At 48.5% G+C, this 20,743-nt stretch overlaps 1 protein-coding gene across 2 annotated transcripts in view; it reads left to right on the top strand.

Moving 5' to 3' along the window:
* Khc-73 (Kinesin heavy chain 73) overlaps window positions 1–20,079 on the top strand; it is a 137,194-nt gene extending 117,115 nt beyond the window's left edge. For both annotated transcript variants that reach the window (XM_077681745.1, XM_077681746.1), the window contains 5 exons: window positions 145–403; window positions 1,748–1,970; window positions 7,487–7,645; window positions 12,928–13,080; window positions 16,073–20,079. In XM_077681745.1, the coding sequence (XP_077537871.1) occupies window positions 145–403; window positions 1,748–1,970; window positions 7,487–7,645; window positions 12,928–13,080; window positions 16,073–16,227 (949 nt within the window). In that variant the 3' untranslated portion in view covers window positions 16,228–20,079. The remainder of the gene's footprint in view (window positions 1–144; window positions 404–1,747; window positions 1,971–7,486; window positions 7,646–12,927; window positions 13,081–16,072) is intronic.
* The last annotated feature ends 664 nt before the right edge of the window (window positions 20,080–20,743 follow it).

Here is a 20,743-nt window from a genome sequence, read left to right as displayed (position 1 = left end):
TTCAGCCCACATGACTGAACGCACGGACATAGCTTGCATAGTCTTGTGCCAACACACGGTATCGTATTGAGATGAAATGAAGTGAGGGGCAGACTAAAATGTTGCCGCATTTTAAACGAGCTTCACGTAACTTTTACAATGCAGAAGTGGGGACAAAGTGCAAGAAAAAGTAGAAGTCGCCGCAGACAAGAGTGGCAGGCCGGAGCTAGACCACCAGCAGAGTCTAGGGAACATCGAAGAGGCGGAGGAGAGGAGCAGCCTGACAGAAAGCACAAACAGCACGCTCGTCGAGGAAGAAGGAAAGTCGTCGGCACCGAAAGTTCAAGAAAAGGAGAACCTGCCACCAACCGCAGCCGTCCCTGAAACGCAGAGTCCGTCGCAGGAGAACAACGCCATTGGACTGGTGAGAGAAGGAGGCTTTCTAGGGGTTTGGTTCCCTACAGTTCTACTGGACTGGTGCATGTTCAGTTAACATTGAGTTGTTAATTAAATTGGTTTCATTTTTAACTTGAGAAATGCCAAGGTTTACGGGAGAAATGTGATTTCATCAGGTTCAAAGTGGAGAATTTCGTAGTGTTAAGTTTTTTTGTTATAAAGAAGCAAGGCTGACATGCATCCCACTTGTTCTGTCTCAGTCAGCCTTATTACAGTTAAATGGGGCGTTTGAACAGGTTGTCTGTTAAATAGAGCATTTCAAGAGCTGCTTCCTTTGTCTGTTCCAGTTTTCGTTGTGCTTGCGTTTGGTTTCGAGTTGATTTGAAGCCGTATATTAGCGTTATCGAAATGAGACATATCTCAGTAGCTGCACTCAGAATTTGCATCATAAAAAGGTTTTTATACTTATTTCACAAACTGCATGCAGCAAAGTTGATGCCACATTGTTGTCAACAATCTGCCCATTGAGCATGTCTACCTCACCATAAAGAAAAGCAAAGGTGTTGGGACACCTGCACTGAAACTTTGCTTTATAAAAAATTTTATAGTTCATTTCACAAGCTGTGTGCAGCACAGTTGATGCCACATTGTTGTCTGCAATCTTCCAATTGAGCATGTCTTACTGACCATGAAGAAAAAGGGCTGTGTTGGGACAACTGCACTCCAAATTTGCATTATAAATAATTTTTTATAGTTCATTTTACCAGCTGAGTGCTGAACAGTTGATGCTACCTTGTTGTCTACAATCTGCCCACTGAGCTTGTCTAACCCACTGTGAAGAAAAGTGACTGGGTTGGAACGGCTGCACCGAAATTCGCATTATAAAGCATATTTTTATAGCTTATAGGTTTATAGTTTATAGGTTGTCAACAATCTGCCCGTTGAGCATGTCAAACTTGCCATAAAAAAAAGCAATGGCGTTACAACAGCTGCACCGAACTTTGCATTATAAATATTTTATGCATGAACTGTGCTGTGCGTAGCATGGTTGATGCCACATGGTTGTCAACAATCTGCCCATTGAGTATGTCCAACTTATCACAAAGAAAAGTGATGGAATTAGAACAGCCGCACCGAAATTTACATTATAAATATTTTACGCATGAACTGTGCTGTGTTCAGCACAGTTGAAAGCAACAGTGTTGGGACAGCTGCACTCAAATTTAGCATTGTAAACAATTTTTTTACTTTTGGTCCGTTAGGTTTCCTGCCTGAGGAGTACGCAGTTATGCAATTATGTCAGTTTGAAACGCGCAAACGAGGGGTGCTGAGGTAGCAGCCATGTTACTGTCTTACCTTCTCGTCATCCCAGACGCAGCTTGTGCAGCGCAGAGCCCAGACCTCTTCATCGAGCCAGCCAGTGGAGCACAGGCAGTCCTACCCGGCAGCCAGCGTCCCCAGCATAGACATGTCCTGCTCGGTGCCTGAGCTCAGCCTGCCGCGGTCGGACTCTCCCGCGGTCGACGGTACGAGTCAGGCATCGTCGTCCTCCGACGAGAACCTCTCAGCCAGCACCGCCAGCGACGAGGCACTCGGTGAGTGACCTTGTTCGGCTCGCAAACTTTTTCGCACATGCTGTAATTACCGTATTTTCCGGTCGAAAGACGCACCTTTGTATACGTTTCACCATCCTCAAAATGGCAGTTTTTCCGAAAACAAAACGTATATAAGTCGCACCAGTGTATAAGTGTGTACAAAACGCACTTGTTAATCATGTAAACCCGTAAAGGATCAGTTCATTAAAAAGTTCAGCGAAAGTACATGGTTGCGGCGGCCGCTGCCTCTGAATGTATCCCCCATAAGCAATGCTAGACGTGCATATACAGTCGAGTCCCGCTACAACGAAATTCACGGGACACGCGAAAAATTTCGTTGTGGCGGAACTTCGTTAATGCAAAATTACCATTATACGTACGCCAAACGGCCAAGCCGCGGGCGAAACAATCGTCCGTGAAATTTCCGCGATGGCGGGAGGGGGGAAACCAAAGGTTGACATACCTAAGGCGGTCAATAAACTGTCTAACTTCACCAGAGAATGCATTTAGCGTCGCTCTTACACCATTTTCTTACATTGCGGCCAACCGCTAACTCAACGCTCGTGCCCGGGCGATCGCGAAACACGCATTTTACGGCACATGCACCGCCGCAGTGAAGCGGTTTAAATTATCAAAATTTAACTGTATATGCATGAAAATCAGCAAGTTTGGCAAGCTTACGCTTACCGGAACTTTATTTCCAGAAGTCGGTGAGCCTGGCTTGCTTTCGCTTCACAGCAAGCAATGGCATTACGCGAGCCTCACAGTCAGTTAGAAGAGCCATCGCAATGTCATCGTCGTGTGCTCCTATAACTTTTCTGATAATATCAAAAGCGTCCATTACTTTGGAAGCAGTCGCTGGAGTCGGCGTGTCTTGGGGATCATCTTCCCCGGACGACGAAACATCACCACGCTTTTGCACGCTCTCGACTATCTCAGCATCGGTCAACTCTTCATACACCTCTACGTTGGCGTCGACGTTAACGAAGTCGTCCAGCTGAAGATCGGCAGCCACAAATCCCTTGTCCTCAAGGTCCATCCACTGTGAAGCGATTAGTGCGTCTTCAGCCTGCTCTGACGCGGGCTCATCTTCGGCTTCGGTTGAGCTGGTCGCCGCTTGGTTGTTCCCAAAACCGCAGTGTTTGAAGCAGTTGAATATTGTTTCGCGCTTCAAAGTGCTCCACGCAGCAGCCATCATTTGAAGCGCCATGTACAGGTCGATCTTTGTCTCTCGGCCAGTTTCAATGTTCAGCAGAAGGCGCTGCATTAACCGGCTGCGGTACGCTCGTTTCAGGCTCACAATCACCCCTTGGTCCAACGGCTGTATTAGAGATGTACAGTTCGGAGGAAAGTACTTCACCTCTGTGTTCGTCAGAACAACGTCGTCGATTCGATGGGCTGAGCAGTTGTCTAACAGTAAACAAACTTTGCGGCCTTGCCTCTTCATGTCGCAGTCGAAGGCGACAACCCACTCTGTGAAAATTGAGCGTGTAATCCAGGCCTTTTTGTTCGCTACATACTTTACCGGTAGTCCTCGATTGCCTTTAAAACACCGCGGCTTAGCACTTTTGCCGATTACCAGGGGTGGGCGCTTATCTGAACCGTCCATGTTGGCACACAGCAGCACCGTAACTCTCTTCTTGCTGTGCTTCCCACCGTGGCAACGCTGTCCTCTAAAATCAAGCGTCGTTGCCGGTAGCATCTCGTAAAACAAGCCAGTCTCGTCAGCGTTATAAATGTCCGACGGACTGTACTGCTCAAGCAAGCTCGCGGCATTATCGGAAATCCACTCCGATGCAGCTTCCTCATCAGCGGCCGCCGACTCGCCAGACAGCACCTTGCCAACAATGCCGTGTCGGGTTTTGAAGCGGCTAAGCCACCCCGTGCTGGCCTTGAAATCGTCGAGGCCAAGCAAGCACGCGTACTGAAGGGCCTTCTGCTGCACAGTCGCTCCGCTCAGTGGAATGTTTCTTGCTCGTGCGTCCACAAACCACGTGTAGACGGCCTTGTCAAGCTCGTCATGTTTGGGCAGCGTCACTTTCTTGTGCTGTGAACACGTACCAGAAGCAAGAGCCTTGTGGATGGAGTCTTTGTTTTTCAGCACCGTCGACAGCGAGCTCGGTGAAATGCCGAAATCGTGGGCAATGTTCGCTTTCTTCCTACCGCCTTCTGCCTCGGCAATAATCTTTGCCTTCTCCTCGAGAGAGAGAAATTTGCGCTTCTTCGTTTTTGTAGCCATTTCAACCAACACAACACAGAGAAAATCGAAGATCGCTGTCGCGGCCGCGTGATGACCACGGGTGGCTATGGATTGCAGTGGCTCAAATTCGCACTTTAGATTTGTCTTCTAATATGGCGGCCACTCAACTTCAGTGCGGTTCCAGTTTCGGTTTCGAAAACCTCGTTGAAGCGTGAATCCAATCGTCGCAGCTTTGGAAGGGCCGTCTAATTTGACTGCTCGGCAATGCCCATTTCAGTGAAGTGCCAGTTTCGTTCTCGAAAAGTTCTTTGAAGCGGAAATATCTAATAAAGCGCATTCGTTATTAAGGAGCTGTTTTGTGTTACTTTCTATGGGAAGCTGACGGGGAACCGAAAAACCTTCGTTGTGGCGAAAATTTCGTTGTAGCGCCGTTCGTTGTGGCGGGGTTCGACTGTACCATCTAAAGCCTAGACATACTAACTTCTCAAATATGGTTTATTGATACACATAGATGGCATGTACTTACAGATGGCATTTAGGCAAAACCATCGAAGCCTTCTTCCTCCGACTTGCTAACAGATAATTAATTCATTTAGACCATAGAGCCCCGTCTCTTAACGTGCGCTGACATCACGCAATGCACAGGCACCTTTTCGAGCGTGGACCACATGCAGCCACCGCGCACCAAATTAATTCCTTACATAAGTCGCACCGGTAGATGAGACGCACCAACGAAAATTTCAGAAAAAAACTGCGAATTATACACCGGAAAATATGGTACATGTTTGCGGGAGATGCCGGGTGGGAACTCATCGGTTCATTATTTTGCGGCTGTTCTTGTGGCAGTCTTCGTGAAAGTGGTGAAAGTTGAAGCGCCCGTATGTGCGAAATTTCAGGCGCATGTTAAATGTCCCCGGCCGGTCTCTGAATGTGTGTGAGCGCAGGGTGAATGACGTGAAGCTCTTTTCGACGGGGAGTGAACATTCACATTTTACTGGGATGTGGCGGAAAGCCCCCTCGTTTCATAATTTTTAAAAGAAAGACTATACCGAAGGAAGACTTCCCACCCATAATGTTTCCTTTATGTGCCAGAGGGGAAGCTGGTGCCAATGTCAATGCAAATTGGTGGAGGCCATACCTGTCACGGTGGGAATGATGGCAAGAGTATAGTTTTTCACTTTGCTTCAGGATTGGCTTGGCTTGTAACGTTTTCGTGAGTGTGAAAACACAAATTGCAGCAAAAATCAACGCAAAAGTCCTTCTTTTACTTCTTTTACATAGAGTGGGAATAAAAACAATCCGTGGCAGTAAAATAAAATGCATTTTATTCCGTTTTCGGTTTACTTTTGCAGCTGCAGGCTTAGGTGAACATTATCATCTGCCATTGTCTGCTATTCTGGCAGGCCAAACCAGCTGTCACAAAATACGTTTAACTTTTTCAGCGCCCCACAAATACATTTTAATAATTTATTTATTATTTTAAATACATAAATTATCACAACAGTTCGTAAATGGTGTATACATATGACGTAACATTTGCACCACAATCAACTTCTATCGAACTGATGCTCCCAAATGAACTGCATCTGCATGGTGGACTACAGATGCGCTGCATAAGCAATTTTTTGGAAGGGACTGAGAACGACATTCTGGGGGAACGACCAGCCAGAAGCACTCATAGTCATATGAAAGTTCAGGTAGCACTGACAAGTGATCTGATGATTGATTGATTGATCGATTGATTGATTGATTGATTGTTGATTGATTGATTGATTGTACGGTTTAATGCGCCAACGCAATGCAGGCGATGAGGTGCGCCATAGTATAGGGCTCCAGATTACCTTATTTACTCGCGTAATGAACGCACCTTTTTCCAGAAAATTCGGCATGAATTTGGGGGGAGGGTTTATTATGCGGGAAAAAAACAGATTTTTAAAGGATGAAATTTTATACAATAAAGTTTCTTAGAGAAGCACTTTCAGAGCCTTACCATTTTCGTAAAAACACGTAGGTAATTATGTAATGAAATTTATATTTTATTTGCAACTCGCCATCGTCCCCCTTCGCCATGGAGCTTCCCTCCTCGCTGAAGTCGCTTGTGGCTGCACATTTGTTGTCCGCCGACAGTGCACTGTCTTCCGCATTGTCAAGGCACTCCAAAATTTCTTTTCCGACACCAGCAAACTTCGCTTCTTTGGGCCCACGAAACGCACGGCGGCCCCTGTTCACCGCCCGAAAACTTCTTGTTTTCGCCCATAGCCTACACGCACTGGGTCAACACTGAAGTGCCACACAGCCGCACCATTTCCATGCGCAACGCATGCTCCACCACCGTAGTTTAAAACAGCGCGCACAACGAGCACAAGAAAAGGTTGGAACATAGCTGAGCAACAAAGCCACGGAGTGTAAAGGCGAAGTCGCGTAACAGCTGTAACAGCAAGAGCAGAGTGTGGAGTACGTGTAATGCTTTATTCGCATGCCGGTGGAACCAGCGTACTAACAGCAAAGATCAGGGAAGGAGTGCGGAGTACGTTTCGTGCTTTGTTCACACACCGCAACGTTTTTATGGTGCAAGAAGGTTTGTTTTGCGTTCAGCAGGTGCCGCTGTGCAAACATGGAATTTTTAAATTGCAAGCCACGACATTCGCGCTCACGTCTCCGGCTACTGTTGAGATTTCTATTTGTTGGAATGTGTGTTTGGCATTTCTGCACGTACTGTAGCGCAATATCAAATTACTGCGATTGCCTACGGCATCAGCAACCATTTTGAAATAAAAACATATTCCCGCTGAATTTTTTATTCAAAGTGACAAAGAAGTAAATTCTCAACAAGAAAAGTGGGGGGAGGGTTCATTACGCCAGTAAATACGGTAATTTTGACCACCTGGGGATCTTTAACGTGTGCCGAAATCTCGTGCACATGGGCGTTTTTGCTTTTCACCTCCATCAGAAAAGCGGCCACCATGGCCGGGAATTGAACCCGTGTCCTCATGCTCAGCAGCGTAACGCCTTAGCTACTGAGCACCGCGGCGGGTGATTGGATGGAGATGAAACGAGTTCTAGCCTCAATAAAGTGATTTTGTGTTCTTATTGTTTTCCTCACATTTTGGGAGTGGACCTGTTTTCTGGCTCGACAGCAACAAGTTCAAGAGCATGTCATGAGGGGCTGTTCCAGCATGCAAGCACACATTTCTTGCAGCAAGGTAACAGGCCACAAATTGGCGTGTTGTTAGACAGCCTGTGCCGTCTCTATTTGCTGAGCTGTGGAGACTCGTTTCAAGTACATATTTTTACGTGTTTTGATGTTCCAATGCAGACGTGTCCTCGGCAGCTGACTGGACAGCCCCTGCGTGGCTGGTGCTGGGAGAGTCCGTCATGATCAGTCCGTACAATAAGACGGGTGTGGTCTCCTTCCTGGGCCCAACGCAGTTCTCACCGGGGCTCTGGGTGGGCGTCGAGTTGGATACGCCCACAGGTACTTTCTCTCCTTGTTTTTTTGCTTCTTGAGACTTTGTTTCTTGGTCATGTCCCTTATACAGTAGAATCACGATAATATTTCCACCGGTTTTACGACAACCTGCTTCTATTATGGATAACCACGGTCCTGGCAAACTCTTCATAAAAACAATGCATTAAAAACCCTGATTATACAATGCTCTAATGCACGCGGTTCACTTCAAACGACGCACCCTGGCAGGGATAAGCCGGCGTCTTTCCCACCTTTGACGATGCTTCACTGCCTCGTCCCAACGTTTATCTCATAACCCCCGTTTGGCACTGCTTGGTGCGCAAAGGTAAACAGTGGGCGGGCCTGACCAATTGCTAAAGAGACTCGAGCAAGCAAGCGGGCACTGGCAGGCGAGAGCGTTCGACGTCGACGGCCCCAAAAGGCAGCAGAATGCAAACACGGCAATTGTGAGAAGTCCAAGTCCAGGTGGCCGGTGGACCACCCATTTGTAGCTCCCATCGATCCGACAAAGAAGATGCAGTCGAACCCCGCTACAACGAACTCCGCGTCAACGAAATTTTCGCTTCAACGAAATATTTCCAATTCCATCAGTTAGCCATAGAAGTCGAGCAACTAAGTCCTCGAAACTCATAGGCGGACGCCATTGTTTGCTGGTGATAACGATGTGAATGGCCGTCTTTAGATGAGGCGCAGGCCTAATTGGCCAAGCCGGAGCTACAGCCAATCCGTGTCCAGTTGTCCAGTTGAAATTGTGCAAATGTGCCCCGCCGCTGGTGCAGCGCCATCATGTATGCGTTGTGAGCAGCTGTCCTTGCCGTTTTCCTTCTACCATTCCTCATAGCCAAGAGCAAAAATCATGTTTGCGTGTTTGGTCTTGAAGCCGAGTCATCCTGTCTTAGACGCGAGCGCGTGGTCGTGTTAAATGCAAGCGCGCGTGTCTTGCCTACCAAGGTCAGTAGCTGCCGTGCCATCTCAGAGGATAACGGCACTGCTCCTGACCCAAGCGAGAGGGGGGCTTCCAATGGCCTAGCAGCTATCTGCAAGTAATCAGCTCGGTGGACACGCCTTGTTGTACAGCAAAACGTTTTTCGCCTGCATTTCTTGACCCCCCTCCGTAACGCGTTCTTTGCGTGCAGTGAAAAAACAGATAACCATTGGTATCCGAATAAACATGACGTTATTGCGCGTCACTCCTTTTTCTAAACATTGCATTATTCTGCCAATGATGCGGAAACATACAGGGCTATTTTTCTTCCCCTTCCATGCTGTGTTGGGGCAGATTTCGCCTCAACGAATTTTCGCTTCAACTAAATTTTTCGCATGTCCCGTCAATTTCGTTGTAGCGAGATTTGACTGTACGGATATCCCAAGGCAATCACTGAACTCCCACCTTCCTCACTCACTTGCCCTCCCCTGTGTAACTTACCCGCAACCTTGGCCACTCTCTCCCCTTTTCGCCTGTCGAATTTCTTGGTCGCGTTAAGGCCTGAATACATGGAGCGAACTTTCACGACGAAGTTCGCCCGGCGGTAAATCAGCCGCGGCGCAGCGCCGAGTGTTCGTTGGGCTGCGCTTCACGGGGCGAAGACACGGCGTCCGCCGCTGCCTCGCCACTGGGTCGCTGTCAGTGTGGCTAGATGAGGCAAATGCAGCGAAATGAAGCGCATCACAAGCAAAAACTCTCGATACCACTACAACATTTTGTAAAATTATGGAACACTCAAAAAAAGCGTAAAATTATTGTTTAAAAATAGTTTCTAATCTTGCTGTTGTGTTGCCGATATGCATATGCCGCCGCAGTTGAAAGAAAGCGGCGATCTGAATGTGGTCTAGCTACACTAGGCAAAAATCGTCTGCTGCACTTCATCGTTTGCTCCAGCTAGGCGGGAAGCTTTCGTCACTACCTCCGCTGAATGGTTACGGTCATTGAATTCTATCCGGGCTGCTTTCGACGACGACAGTGTACCAAGCACGCGACCGGTGTGAACGGTGAACATCACGCCCAGCAGACGACGCAGACAAGCGGAGTAAGCGGAAATGGGGGCGAGCGGCGAGAGCTCCTGATTGGCTAGTTTTGGTACGCTGTTTGTTTGCCGCTTCCGGTGCCGTCGACGCCGGGCGAACTTTTCTGTCCTCGGCAGATCGGTGGCAGACGACGTTTTTTCCGCCGCCGCGCGTCGGGCGGACACCGCCGGGCGTTGTTCGTCGACTTTTCGTCGCATATTCGCTCCATGTATTCAGGCCTTTACACGTCTTCCCAGCTTAATCTCACACGCACGAGGCATGGGGCTGATGAGCTAACAGATACCACCCAGGGGGGAGGGGGTCACAAAATACAGTCGAACACGGATATATCGAACTCCAAGGGGATCGTGAAATAATTCGATATATCGATAATTCGATATATAAAATACGCCTATCTGAAGATTATCTGACCACTCCGCACATCACTGAGAGTTTTCTAAAGTCGTGGAAAACGGTATTTTACCGTTTCGACCCTCAAAGCACGGAATATCCGAACCGTAGCATGATGACCACCGCACTTTATTTATCATTGAAATGTCTTTGAGCTTCGCTTGTTTTTTTCTCCTGCGTCGTAAAGTTCGCCAAATTGTCTTCAAGATTACAAACACGCACAAATGAGAAAATCAACGCTGTACACTGTGCCCCAACAGAGGCGAATAACGCTGACGTAACCTCGGCTGCAGTAGGCGGTTGGGAACGTTGTCAGGCACTGAGTGCCGTTATCTTCAGTATCCGAACCGAACACCTCCCCCACCTGGAGGCGTGCAACGAAGTCGATTTGCGCCCGACACGCTCCGGAATAGCCGGGGCGGGTTGTGCTGCATTCGCCTTCACGTCATCGTCGATGCGTGCATCGCCCTCAAAACAACTGCGAGGAATTCCGAATGCCTTTTCAACCAACATCTTTTCAGCAGCCTGCACCCGACGAATTCCCGCCTTCGTTGCTCCGAAATGAATGCCTTGAACAAAACAAACACACAACGCCGCATCGGTCCCCCTGCATGAGCCACCAAACAGCTCAATCACAGAAAAAGAGTGCCTCCGGTCAATTTCTTTTGCTCCTTTATGTCCTTTCGCCCCAACCACTATCCGCGTTCTAGCTATCATGGACCAGCCCCTCGTGCTAGCGTGAAAACAGCTGGTGAAGGCCATCGAAGCGACATAATGCCGCAGACGCCGTCTCTGTCTCACCAAGCCAGGCAGCTCCTGCGATGAGTCAACATTTTCATCAGCTCCACCCAATCAGAGGAAGCAAACTTTCAGGGGCACCTTCGGCGCGGTATTCGATATATCGAATTTGCCCGTGATGAGGAGTTCGATACACGCGCACAACAGCCCTATACCGTATTTACACGATTGTAAGTCGACTCGAATGTAGGTCGACCCCCAAAAAATGGCACCTCTCAAAAAAAAAAAAAAAAAAAAAAACCAGCGCCGCCTAGAAAATCGTATCACAAAGAGAAGCTTTTCCGTCGACCCACACGGCGGCTCTCCACAAGAGCGGTGCGCTAGCGGTATGCGCGGTATTTGTTAAAAAAGAAAAGCTTTTGTATAGGCACCCGGAATAACCATGCGCCGTGGGTTGAGCGGGAAAAAACATTCGCTGCGAGATGACAACCATCGAAGCAACCGGCAGCGGCCACTGCCGCCACTGCCGCGCGATACCAAAACAAACATGGCGGCTGACGGAAGCGGCCGCTCGCGATTTCTTTTGAGCACCTCCCACCATCGCGTTCGGAAGTGTACTGAACAATCTGATATGATTTGGGCTGCGTTAGCGCCGCGCATTGAATCAAGGGATTTGCTAATACTCATTTTGTTTATTAGAGACGAATAAAACGCTTCTTGACGCGTTTTTGCACGCGATTCGTGCGCGGCGACGCCCGCGTCAACGATTCCGCGCGCGCGCGGCAGCAAATACTGGTTTTACCAGTTTTACCTCGGTATTACGCGTGACGAGCGCGGCAGTGGGAGAAGCCTGACGAAGAGCGCGCCTCCCATTGGGGAGGCGGCCTCTTCATGCCGGCAGTTTGAAAGCGCTCGGGAGTCGGGACAGCTGGCTGGCGCCGCCGGAGATGTTTAGGCTTACCACGGTGGCGGGGCGGATGATGCTAGTGTCGTTTTCGACCACATTTCTCCTTTCCTGCTCAAACGCCTTTGTTTGTGCCTTCAGTGATATCTTAAAGAGCGGTTAGAAGCGGTCGCTGAAGCTACGCGCACCTCTTCGCGGCTGGTGACGCCGCCATGTTGCCGCCGCCGATCGCGTAGCGCGCGCGGGTGGCATCAGCGCGGCGCATTTTCGCGAGCACAAAACGCCCCACGCGGTTCACGCTTTAGACCATAACCATGGGAAAGAGGGTGCAAAGCTGTCCCCACCTCGTACCATCCCCGATTTCTCGTTTCTCTTGCCGTTACTAGCGGTAAACGGTTCCATTTCGATTCTAAGTCGACCCCCCAACATTGGATTGTCATATTTGAAAAAAAGGGTCGACCTACAATCGTGTAAATACGGTACTTTTGCATGGGATTTTCAAGGGGATATTTGCGCTGTTCGATATAGACAATAATTCGATATAGCCGTGTTCGATATATCCGTGTTCAACTGTAGAAGTGTTTGTGTAGAAACTGGTGATTTCATTGAGGAGTTCACAAATTACAAGAGAACGCACAAAGTATAGTAATTTAAGTAAGTTCTTAGCCCACCTGTTGTGAGACCACCTACGAGGGTGGCATTTAGTCGTACCCCGTTCATATGACCCTTCTGCACGCGGTCCCTTGAAAGCCGTATTACTGGGGTTCCGCTGTAGTTCGTGTGGGCAATTGCATTGTCCCATCACTTGTGCTGAGTACAGTTGCACTTGGATTGCCCTACAATATTCTCACCCTTCCTTCGAGCTGAAACTCTTACCCGGGTACAAGTTAAGAACAGCGTTATCTCGCTTGGTGTATCACTGCCGAAGTGACAGTCCTGTGGTGTCAATGTGTGCGTGCATTTTGAAAGGAGGTTGCTCCAAATGCGTGATATCGCCTACTTCTTCGCACCTACTTTGTTGTTGCTGAAGTAATTTATAAGTAGATTAAGTTCGAAAGGTCACGGAAACAACTTGTGTCATGTTCAGAATACTCACAGTGACGCACTCGTTGCTCTAAGTGGATTAAGAGCCGGCTGAAGTGATAAGGCGCAGAGGGAACTTCCGTTGTCATTTTTAAGTTCTAGCCGAACTCGTGCAAAGAGTGCAAAAAACTGTCTTTTCTTCGTGCAGGGCGCAACGATGGCTCTGTGGGCAGTGTGCGGTACTTTGAGTGCAAGCCCAAGTACGGAGTGTTTGTGAGGCCGGACAAGCTGGTGCTCGACAAGAGGGGCCGCATGGTCCGGCAAGGGCGGACTTCTTCGGCTGCCACCCCTCCTTCCAAGGGTGAGTGTTCGGCCGAAAGCCTTAGGCGTCTCGTCAAATGCCAAAAGTGGCTGTAGTCATCGTAATCGTCAACGCAAACGGTACCGAAACGGTCACCGCTGCGAAGAGAAGATAAATCGGGTTCGTGTGGGGTTTGAATCCGAGTCGCCAGAGAAGCAGCCAGGTGAGCTAACCACAGTGCTAACCCGGCACCCCCCGTGACGGGTGCACGGTGGCACGTGCACAGAACGGTTTCACGTGGAGGGGAACTTTGATTGCGGTGAAGTTGTTATGTGAATGGCAGCCAGTATGTCTGCCGGAGTAAATTACGTCAAGTGACGAAGAAACGAAAGCAACTTGTACTCCTGTCGCACAGCAAATCTAATGATATTTAGAGCAAATGTCATTCGCTCTAAATGTCATCAATTCAGCACTACGCGAGTGTACTGAATGACATTCGAGGTGAATGGGATTTAGCGGCTAAATAAGGTCGGGGAGCTCATTCTGCAGCCAAATGAGTAGCCTTGACAGCAGTGGCGTGTCACTAGACAAAGTTTAGTAATACAGTAATGCCTCGTTACAAGAGACACTCAAGGGAACCAAAAAACGTGTCTCTTGTAACCAAGGTCTCTTGTATGCGGTGTTGCTAACATGGCGGACGTAGGAAAACCAACCAAGCCGCTTTCATTCAAGTGTCTCTTATAACCAAGTGTCTCTTCTAACGAAGTTTTACTGCAAACCAAAAAACTACTGTTTCTGGAAACTATCAGTAAACGTGTATTTTTACCGTCACATTGTTTTTCAAATAAAAAAAGACAAACAAGTACATACAAAAAGAAAGTCTCGTCCTGAGTGTGTGCGCTATTCTGATGCGGATTTTTTGTGGACTTGTCTCGGCTTGTGATGCCTCCTTATGTCACCTAAAATGGTTCTGTGCAAAGTGGTGCTGTGCAAAGTGGCGACTTCTGTCCGCGAGCGTCATCATGCGACGTCTCTACTAGTGAATACCTCAAGATGTTTGCTGGCCACCTGCACAGCCTGGCTAACGCTACGGTCTCCACACGAGTGAGCCATGCTTTGCGCTCACTTCACGATGACATGGTCTTGTGAACTCGCCGCGGTGGCTCAGTGGCTAAGGCGTTGCGCTGCTGAGCACGAGGTCGCGGGTTCGATTACCGGTCGCGGCAGCCGCTTTTCTCATGGAAACGAAAAGCAAAAACGCCTGTGTGTATGAGATTTCGGCGCACGTCAAAGATGGCAAAATTAATCCGGAGCGCTGCACTATGGCGCGCCTCATCGCCTGTTTTGCGTCGGCGTGTTAAACCCTACAATCAATCAATCGACATGGTCTTGTGAGTGTTTAAAGGGACCCTGCAACACTCTTTGAGCAGTACAAGTAAACCTGCGCGACGTTTAGATTACACTGCCAGGAATACCTGAGCCAAATATTACACGTGCACGTGGAGCGGTGAGCGCGCAAATCGATGTGAAAGACGCGGAAAAACAAACCGCTCTCTCTTCAGTTGTCCTCATTATGCATGGCCTAAGGGACGTCACATAGGCCATAGCTGCCCGATCGGCTGTCACTGGTCAACTTCGCGGCTAGATTCTCCCATTTGCGTCGTCGTCATCGCTGTGTACGAACCTCTTCTATGCCTGAACCTGTAGGCACAGTTTTGCCGTTTATTTTGTGTTTTGAGTGCGCGCGGAGTTTGAGTGATGAGCTCAATACTTCCCTTTCAACGGGACCACTCGACTACAAACGTTTATTGCTTCAAAAACGCCCTACCAGCCCGAGCGCGCACTTGCGAGCAGGCACTCATGCCTGCTTTTTTGTGGCACCAGACCGGAAATAGGCCCCTCTGCGTTGCGGAGAAAAGGAGAAAACTACCCGGCATGTGATATATCGAAGGCCGCCGAAGAGAACGCCGCGAGCCGCCTCCCTCTCCGGGAGAGAGCGCGCAGCTTTCGTCGCCTTGTCCGCGCTCGAGTTGAGAGGGAACGATTATGCGCGATTTCTCATCGCGCGTAGTTTCGTTAATTGTGAACGGATTTTCATAATTCTTGCGGGAGGAGATTTCTGGGACAATAGACTTTATCCCAAAATACAGTACTAGTAGTCGATGACAAGTGTTGCAGGGTCCCTTTAAGGAATGCTCCAAAAGCAATTCCCTGGAGTGCACTGAGTACGACTTGCTGTGTGGGCGACAGCAAGCAAGGAGCAGTCCGACAATATTTCAGACAAGCATAATGAGTAAGCTGAGACGAAATGAGTAATAGCCTCAATAAAACGATGTTGTGTACCGGAATAATTTTTAGCATTTTTTGGCTACAAGGTAAGGGGGTCAACCTATATTCCGGCTCGACGTATATTCGACATTATACGGTAAGTCGAATAAACATGATTTTTGCCTGTGGAGGAGCTGAAGAACCATCTTGGAAAAATGACCACCTCAGAACGGTGGCGCCACCTGGGCTATTGAGAACAAAATGCACGTTGCGAGTTTGCCAGAGGGCACAGCCGAATGCGGCTCCATCACCGGAACTTCTTTGTGCTACTAGTTTAGGATGATCACAGGGAGTCACTTTAGAGTGGATATAGACTGTAATAAAATAATCCCTCCTCCCAGAAACCGCATCATGCGTTTCGTTCTGAATATCCCATGTGGCGCCACTATTTCGAGCTTATCGCTTTTGATGGCCGCCGGCTCGCCCGCAGGCAAAAATTGGTTTTATTCGATTTCTAAATAATTGGGTTAAGGTCACAATCATTCTTAATGGGTAATGAAATTGACCTCGAATGCGATGTTTGAGTAAAGTTTGGCCCCCCCCCAAAAAAAAGCGGTTTGCTCAGAAAATTTTTTTAAAAAATGCTCGTGTAATACAGCAGCATCCTGTCTCCGTTAATCATTAAGGCTATTTTATTTAAATGCTGTGACTCTGGAAGGCAAAATGTTTGTAGGGTGCCATGGACGCAGTATTTATTGTCGTCGTTTTGCCCGCTTTTCACCAGGCACGGGACGGGACAACATAATGTCCCGAAGCACAAGCAGCTTGGGCGGCGGCCGAACGTCCTTGGGGTCGACGGAAAACGTCGCCAGGCGAAGCAGCGGCGTCTCCGAAACGGTCCGTTCCAGCAGGTCCAGCCAAGCGCGCTCCCACAAATGAGACGAGTGTGTCCGAGGGAAGAAGAAAAAGCCGGCCAGGCAAGGATTGCCGGCAAGGACCTGCGTGCGTGACCCGCTCGTCCCCCCTGCCTGCGTCTGGCTACCCCCATCCTGCCTCCAAGGACAGTCGCTCCGTGGCGTCGCTTTTATTTTTCCCGTTGGATGCAAACCTGCGTTGCGGTGTTTTTTATTTGCTCACTGTAATTTTCTTTTTTTTAAGGGGAGGGGATTTTAAATGCGGGCGCCTAAAGCGCCTTGTGAGGAGGTCCACTCAGCGATGCGTCCAAGCGTGGATGTACGAACGCGGCTCGCATCGTCGTGTAATTGTGGATGTTACTCCGTTCGGGTGCAATGTTGTTGGCGGAATGGGGGAGGGGGGTAGTACGCGTTCGGTTGGATTTGCCAGATTACGTCATTCCCTGTACATGTTTCTTTTGCATTTGCCTCATAACTGTGTATTGACTCTGGCGTTCGAACGTTCTTCTCTGGTTCCCGTATCCGTTCGTTTTCTTTCTCTTGCCACCTGAGGCGGTTGTAATCTCTTCCAAAAAGCCTTGGGAAACCGTGGAACCCTTCGCGTTATCGTCCATTTATGTAATCTGGGGACGCAAGTCATTTACGGCTGAGACAGGCCACTTTTTGGACACCTCCCGCAAAGTTTTTATTTCCTGCCGCGCGCGTGAGGTCGTTGTCGCGGGGCAGGAACTTTTACTGTTCATATGTGTATTACATTTCAGGTTTCACCATGTAATAACGTGCTTGAAGGATTGCCTCGAAAGGAGCGACAGTTTTTTGTGGTGCTTATGCGAGCCGAGTATTGTGGTTTCAAAGCTCGCATCAAGCGATTGACTGAGCCTTTTTGCCTCATTTTAAAGTTTGATTCCGTTCCCTCTTACCCTATTTCTTGCGGGAGATTTTAGATTCCAGTCGAGTATCTCATTGTGATCGAGATATGTCGGAACGCTTCTCTTATTCTCTTAACTGTTCTTTTGCTGACGGTGAGTTCCTGTTCCAAGTGAGCCGATCGTACTATGATGCATTTTCCGTTTTGTGTAGCTCCGTTTTGTTCCAAAGATTTCTAGGTATTTTTTCTTTGTTAAAACTGTTTTGTTTGGTTGTATATTACAGAGGTATATTATCTGCGTGTAGCGTATAGTTAGATATATACACGTCCGTGTACATGGCACATAGGTAGGTTTCGCATGCAGTTTTATCTTTACATCCACCATGCTTTTGAAATGTACTATACTATATAGAGGGGACGAGAAAGGGGTGTTAGACATGTTGCGATGAGGACAACACGACAGGCGTCTGCGCCCTTCCTTTTTTTGGAATTTCGTTGTTTTCGTTGCACTTAGCACGTTGTTTCCAAGGCACACCGGTGTGATATAAAGAGTAGTGACTTGTTTACGTTTCTCTTTGTGGCCGACACAAATGTCCCGTTCATTCGAATTTACCTTGCGTTTCTTTTTCTTGTTCGTGATTGTGAAACTGTAAGCAGCGTAATTCCGTAGTTTTCTCTTTGGTGGAAGGAACGTGCGTCGCGCTTCTTTGAAGGCAGAGTCAGAAGCAGGTAATACTATATGAATGACAGAAACAACCCCGCCCGTTTATTTTGAACATCAAGTTCCTCGGAAGGAAAATGAAATTTTCAGCTGCCCTGCCAAAGTTGTGGCGTGGAGCGTCGGTCGCAAAGTTGTTGGCTGTGGGGTTGTTACGCAAAGCATGATGCAGACCGTGGAAGGACTGCACTACTTTGGCAGTGGTGCGCACACCGAAGCAATACCGTTGGCTGATGACTATCGTGTTATGTGAGGGACCTTTCTGTGTATTTCGTTGTCTTTTTGACTGAAGCGAAACTGCCTGCCTTGGAATGGGGTTCGCATCGATGCGGATTCGCTGTGCACTGCTCCATTCCTCACAGAAGAGAAAAAAAAAACATTCCATGACGTGCACCGTGCATTCACTTTTCGCGATGCGACACCCTCGTGTGGGGTGTCAGCACGAAGCTTTTTGTCCAACCTGAACGTGTGCAAAAGCTTTATAGGTTGTTTGAATTTGCCGCCCTTTTTTTCCCCTCTGTGTTAATGCAGACCCTTTGGCTGCATGTTTGGTTGCACAGAGTGGGAAGTTTTGGCAACCAGAGCTTTGTTTCTGCCAAGCTTTAGGGATGCCATCATGCAGTGTAATGTCGGGGAAAAGGTTGTGTCGGTGAGGAGGAGGGAGTTTGCACTGTGTTCACAAATCCCGGATTAGTTAGGCCTTCCTTTTTTGTCATTTAATTTTCTTTCTGTACGGCGGTTGTTTTTCGAATAGATTCCTCGAAGCCCATTAGCTAGCCTCCTCTGAAAACTTAAACAATAAAAACACTGACACAAAATTTTCGATGTCGGTTTCTATGTTGTAAACAATACCTTTTCATCCAGTACTTACGAAAATCAGACCAGAGTCATGTGGCAGCCTGTGTAAACTTCATTCATTTAAAACAATTCCAGTTTTAGTGTCAAGGGTCACAGATTGACATCTTGGAGCAATTAGGCCAGTGTACTGTACCCAAAGGGGGGGGGGGGGGCGCAAAACAGCCGGCAGCAACGGCAATCAAAAACTTTTCACACGAGTTTTGACGGTGCCCATTGACAGTCGGACGGCACAGTGAAACAAGACCACTGACGACAGCAGCACTTGGCTCTGGAAAGAGTTATACAATGTCACCCAGAACCAGCCAGAATGCTTCAAAAACTTGTTGTTCTAGAGATAGAAATTTCGCTCATTCTGTCAATCTAAGGTAGCTTGTGGCTGGGACGATTAAAATTGATATTTCTGGCCACTGCTAGGCGTGGAAATTGTTGGAAAGTGCTATAGCACTCGCCCAGCATGTCCAGAATGGTTACAGTGGTGTGGACTAGAAATGGCGAAAGCTAATTATATCATTTTTAGGCCCTTGAGTTTGGTGTAAGTACTCTTTTAAGATGTAGCTTTGCCCCTGGGCAAAACTTCTCCCTTCCCATAACCCACAACCCCCTCCAAAAACAATTTCTGGCTACAACCCTGCCTTGCCCTCACCCCGAATCATTCCAAAATGTTAAAATCAAACTTCTCGTTCGAACATGTCCTGTGCTGAGAGCGGCCTCCCTTAGCATGGTGAAAAAGCTATCCGGGATGGTTTTTAGCGATGATTGGCTGGGTACTGCATTGCAATGAAATTGCAGTGTCATCTGTGCTGTATGCGAGCACCAGGCCTGATTGTCTGCTGCCTGCACCTTTCTTTCTTTCTTTTCTCCTTTGCACTCGATATCTCCCCACACCGCCCACCCCCCAAGGAGTGCTAGTCTAGACAGCGAGGCAAGGCAGCTTCAAAAGCTGCTCACCCGAGCCTTGCCTTATTTATTGGGCCTGTAGTGACTTGGTTGTGATCGTTCGCAGGCTATCTGTGGGTCATGCCTTGGGCTAGCCTTCCCACGCTTCGTTGTGGGTGGAACGACTGCTTGTTTGGGAAGCAGAATGATTTCGCCGGTGGGAATGACAAGTGGAATCTTTCGGTAGGGATACTATTGCTGCTCAGGCGGTGTTGCGCTAAAAAGAGAAGAGACACTTGTATCGCTCTCGCGATTGGCAGTTGTTTGTTTGCTCGTTCTTCCCTCGTTTCTGTCGACCTTCAGCCTGCAATCATGCAGCTCGCACGCGCGAGCGGGAGTCTTGGTCCCCAGTGTAATAATCAAAAATAAGCCTAATCATTTTTTTGTTTGGGTGCACACTACTACTGTGGAGACTAAACGAGTCCTTGCTGGTGGCTGCTACGTGTGTTTGTCAGATTTGGTCGAGGCTCCGTGTAGAATAAAATACCTGCAACATAGTTTGAAAAGAGTGTGTCTGATTCATTTGATGTGCTGGCAAACACTGACTTACGGGTCTGCGACACCCGGTTCACTGCAGTTGCTCTTTTGGTTTCTCTGGTGTGCTGGGACAGTCATGTGGAGTGACTTGCTGCTCCAATAAATCTACTTTTTAAAGGGGACATGACAGAAACACAAAAACTGGCTCACTGAAAAGACTGCCTTAACCCGATAAATCAGATACAAATTTTATTGCAATGTTCAGAGAAAAAAGTCCCCCGCATTTCCCCGAGGGGGAGAATGTGAAAGTGCGAATGCACGGTTGTCGGCCCGCTTGCGGCGCTTGCGCTCGGCACCCGCAGCCCACCGCCTCGCCGCCTTCTCTTCCATCGGGTTTGTGCATCACGTGTACACCATGCAGTTATCAAGCCGCTATAACGCCGCTGAGTCGCCAACGCAACGCCGCTGACGACGTAGTTTTATTGCGCTAAAGATATAAGGAGCGTTCCTAACTCTGAAATCAGCGTGGCTTCCGTGGCTTAGTCGGTAGAGCGTCGCGCTGCAGCCGCAACGTCCTCGGATCGAAAGCGGGCGCCGGGTGCTGTTATGTTTTTATATAGTGTAGTGGCCTGGCTGGCGCGCCGAGAGAGGGTGTTGCGAGCTGGAGAGTAGGCGAGGGGGGAG

This window comes from Haemaphysalis longicornis, unplaced genomic scaffold (assembly GCF_048455015.1).
Source record: "Haemaphysalis longicornis isolate Haplotype H1 unplaced genomic scaffold, Haemaphysalis longicornis Haplotype H1 scaffold_8, whole genome shotgun sequence".
NCBI lineage: Eukaryota > Metazoa > Arthropoda > Arachnida > Ixodida > Ixodidae > Haemaphysalis > Haemaphysalis longicornis.
Note: the sequence above shows the minus strand (reverse complement) of the source record. Positions and strands in the feature narration are given on the sequence as shown.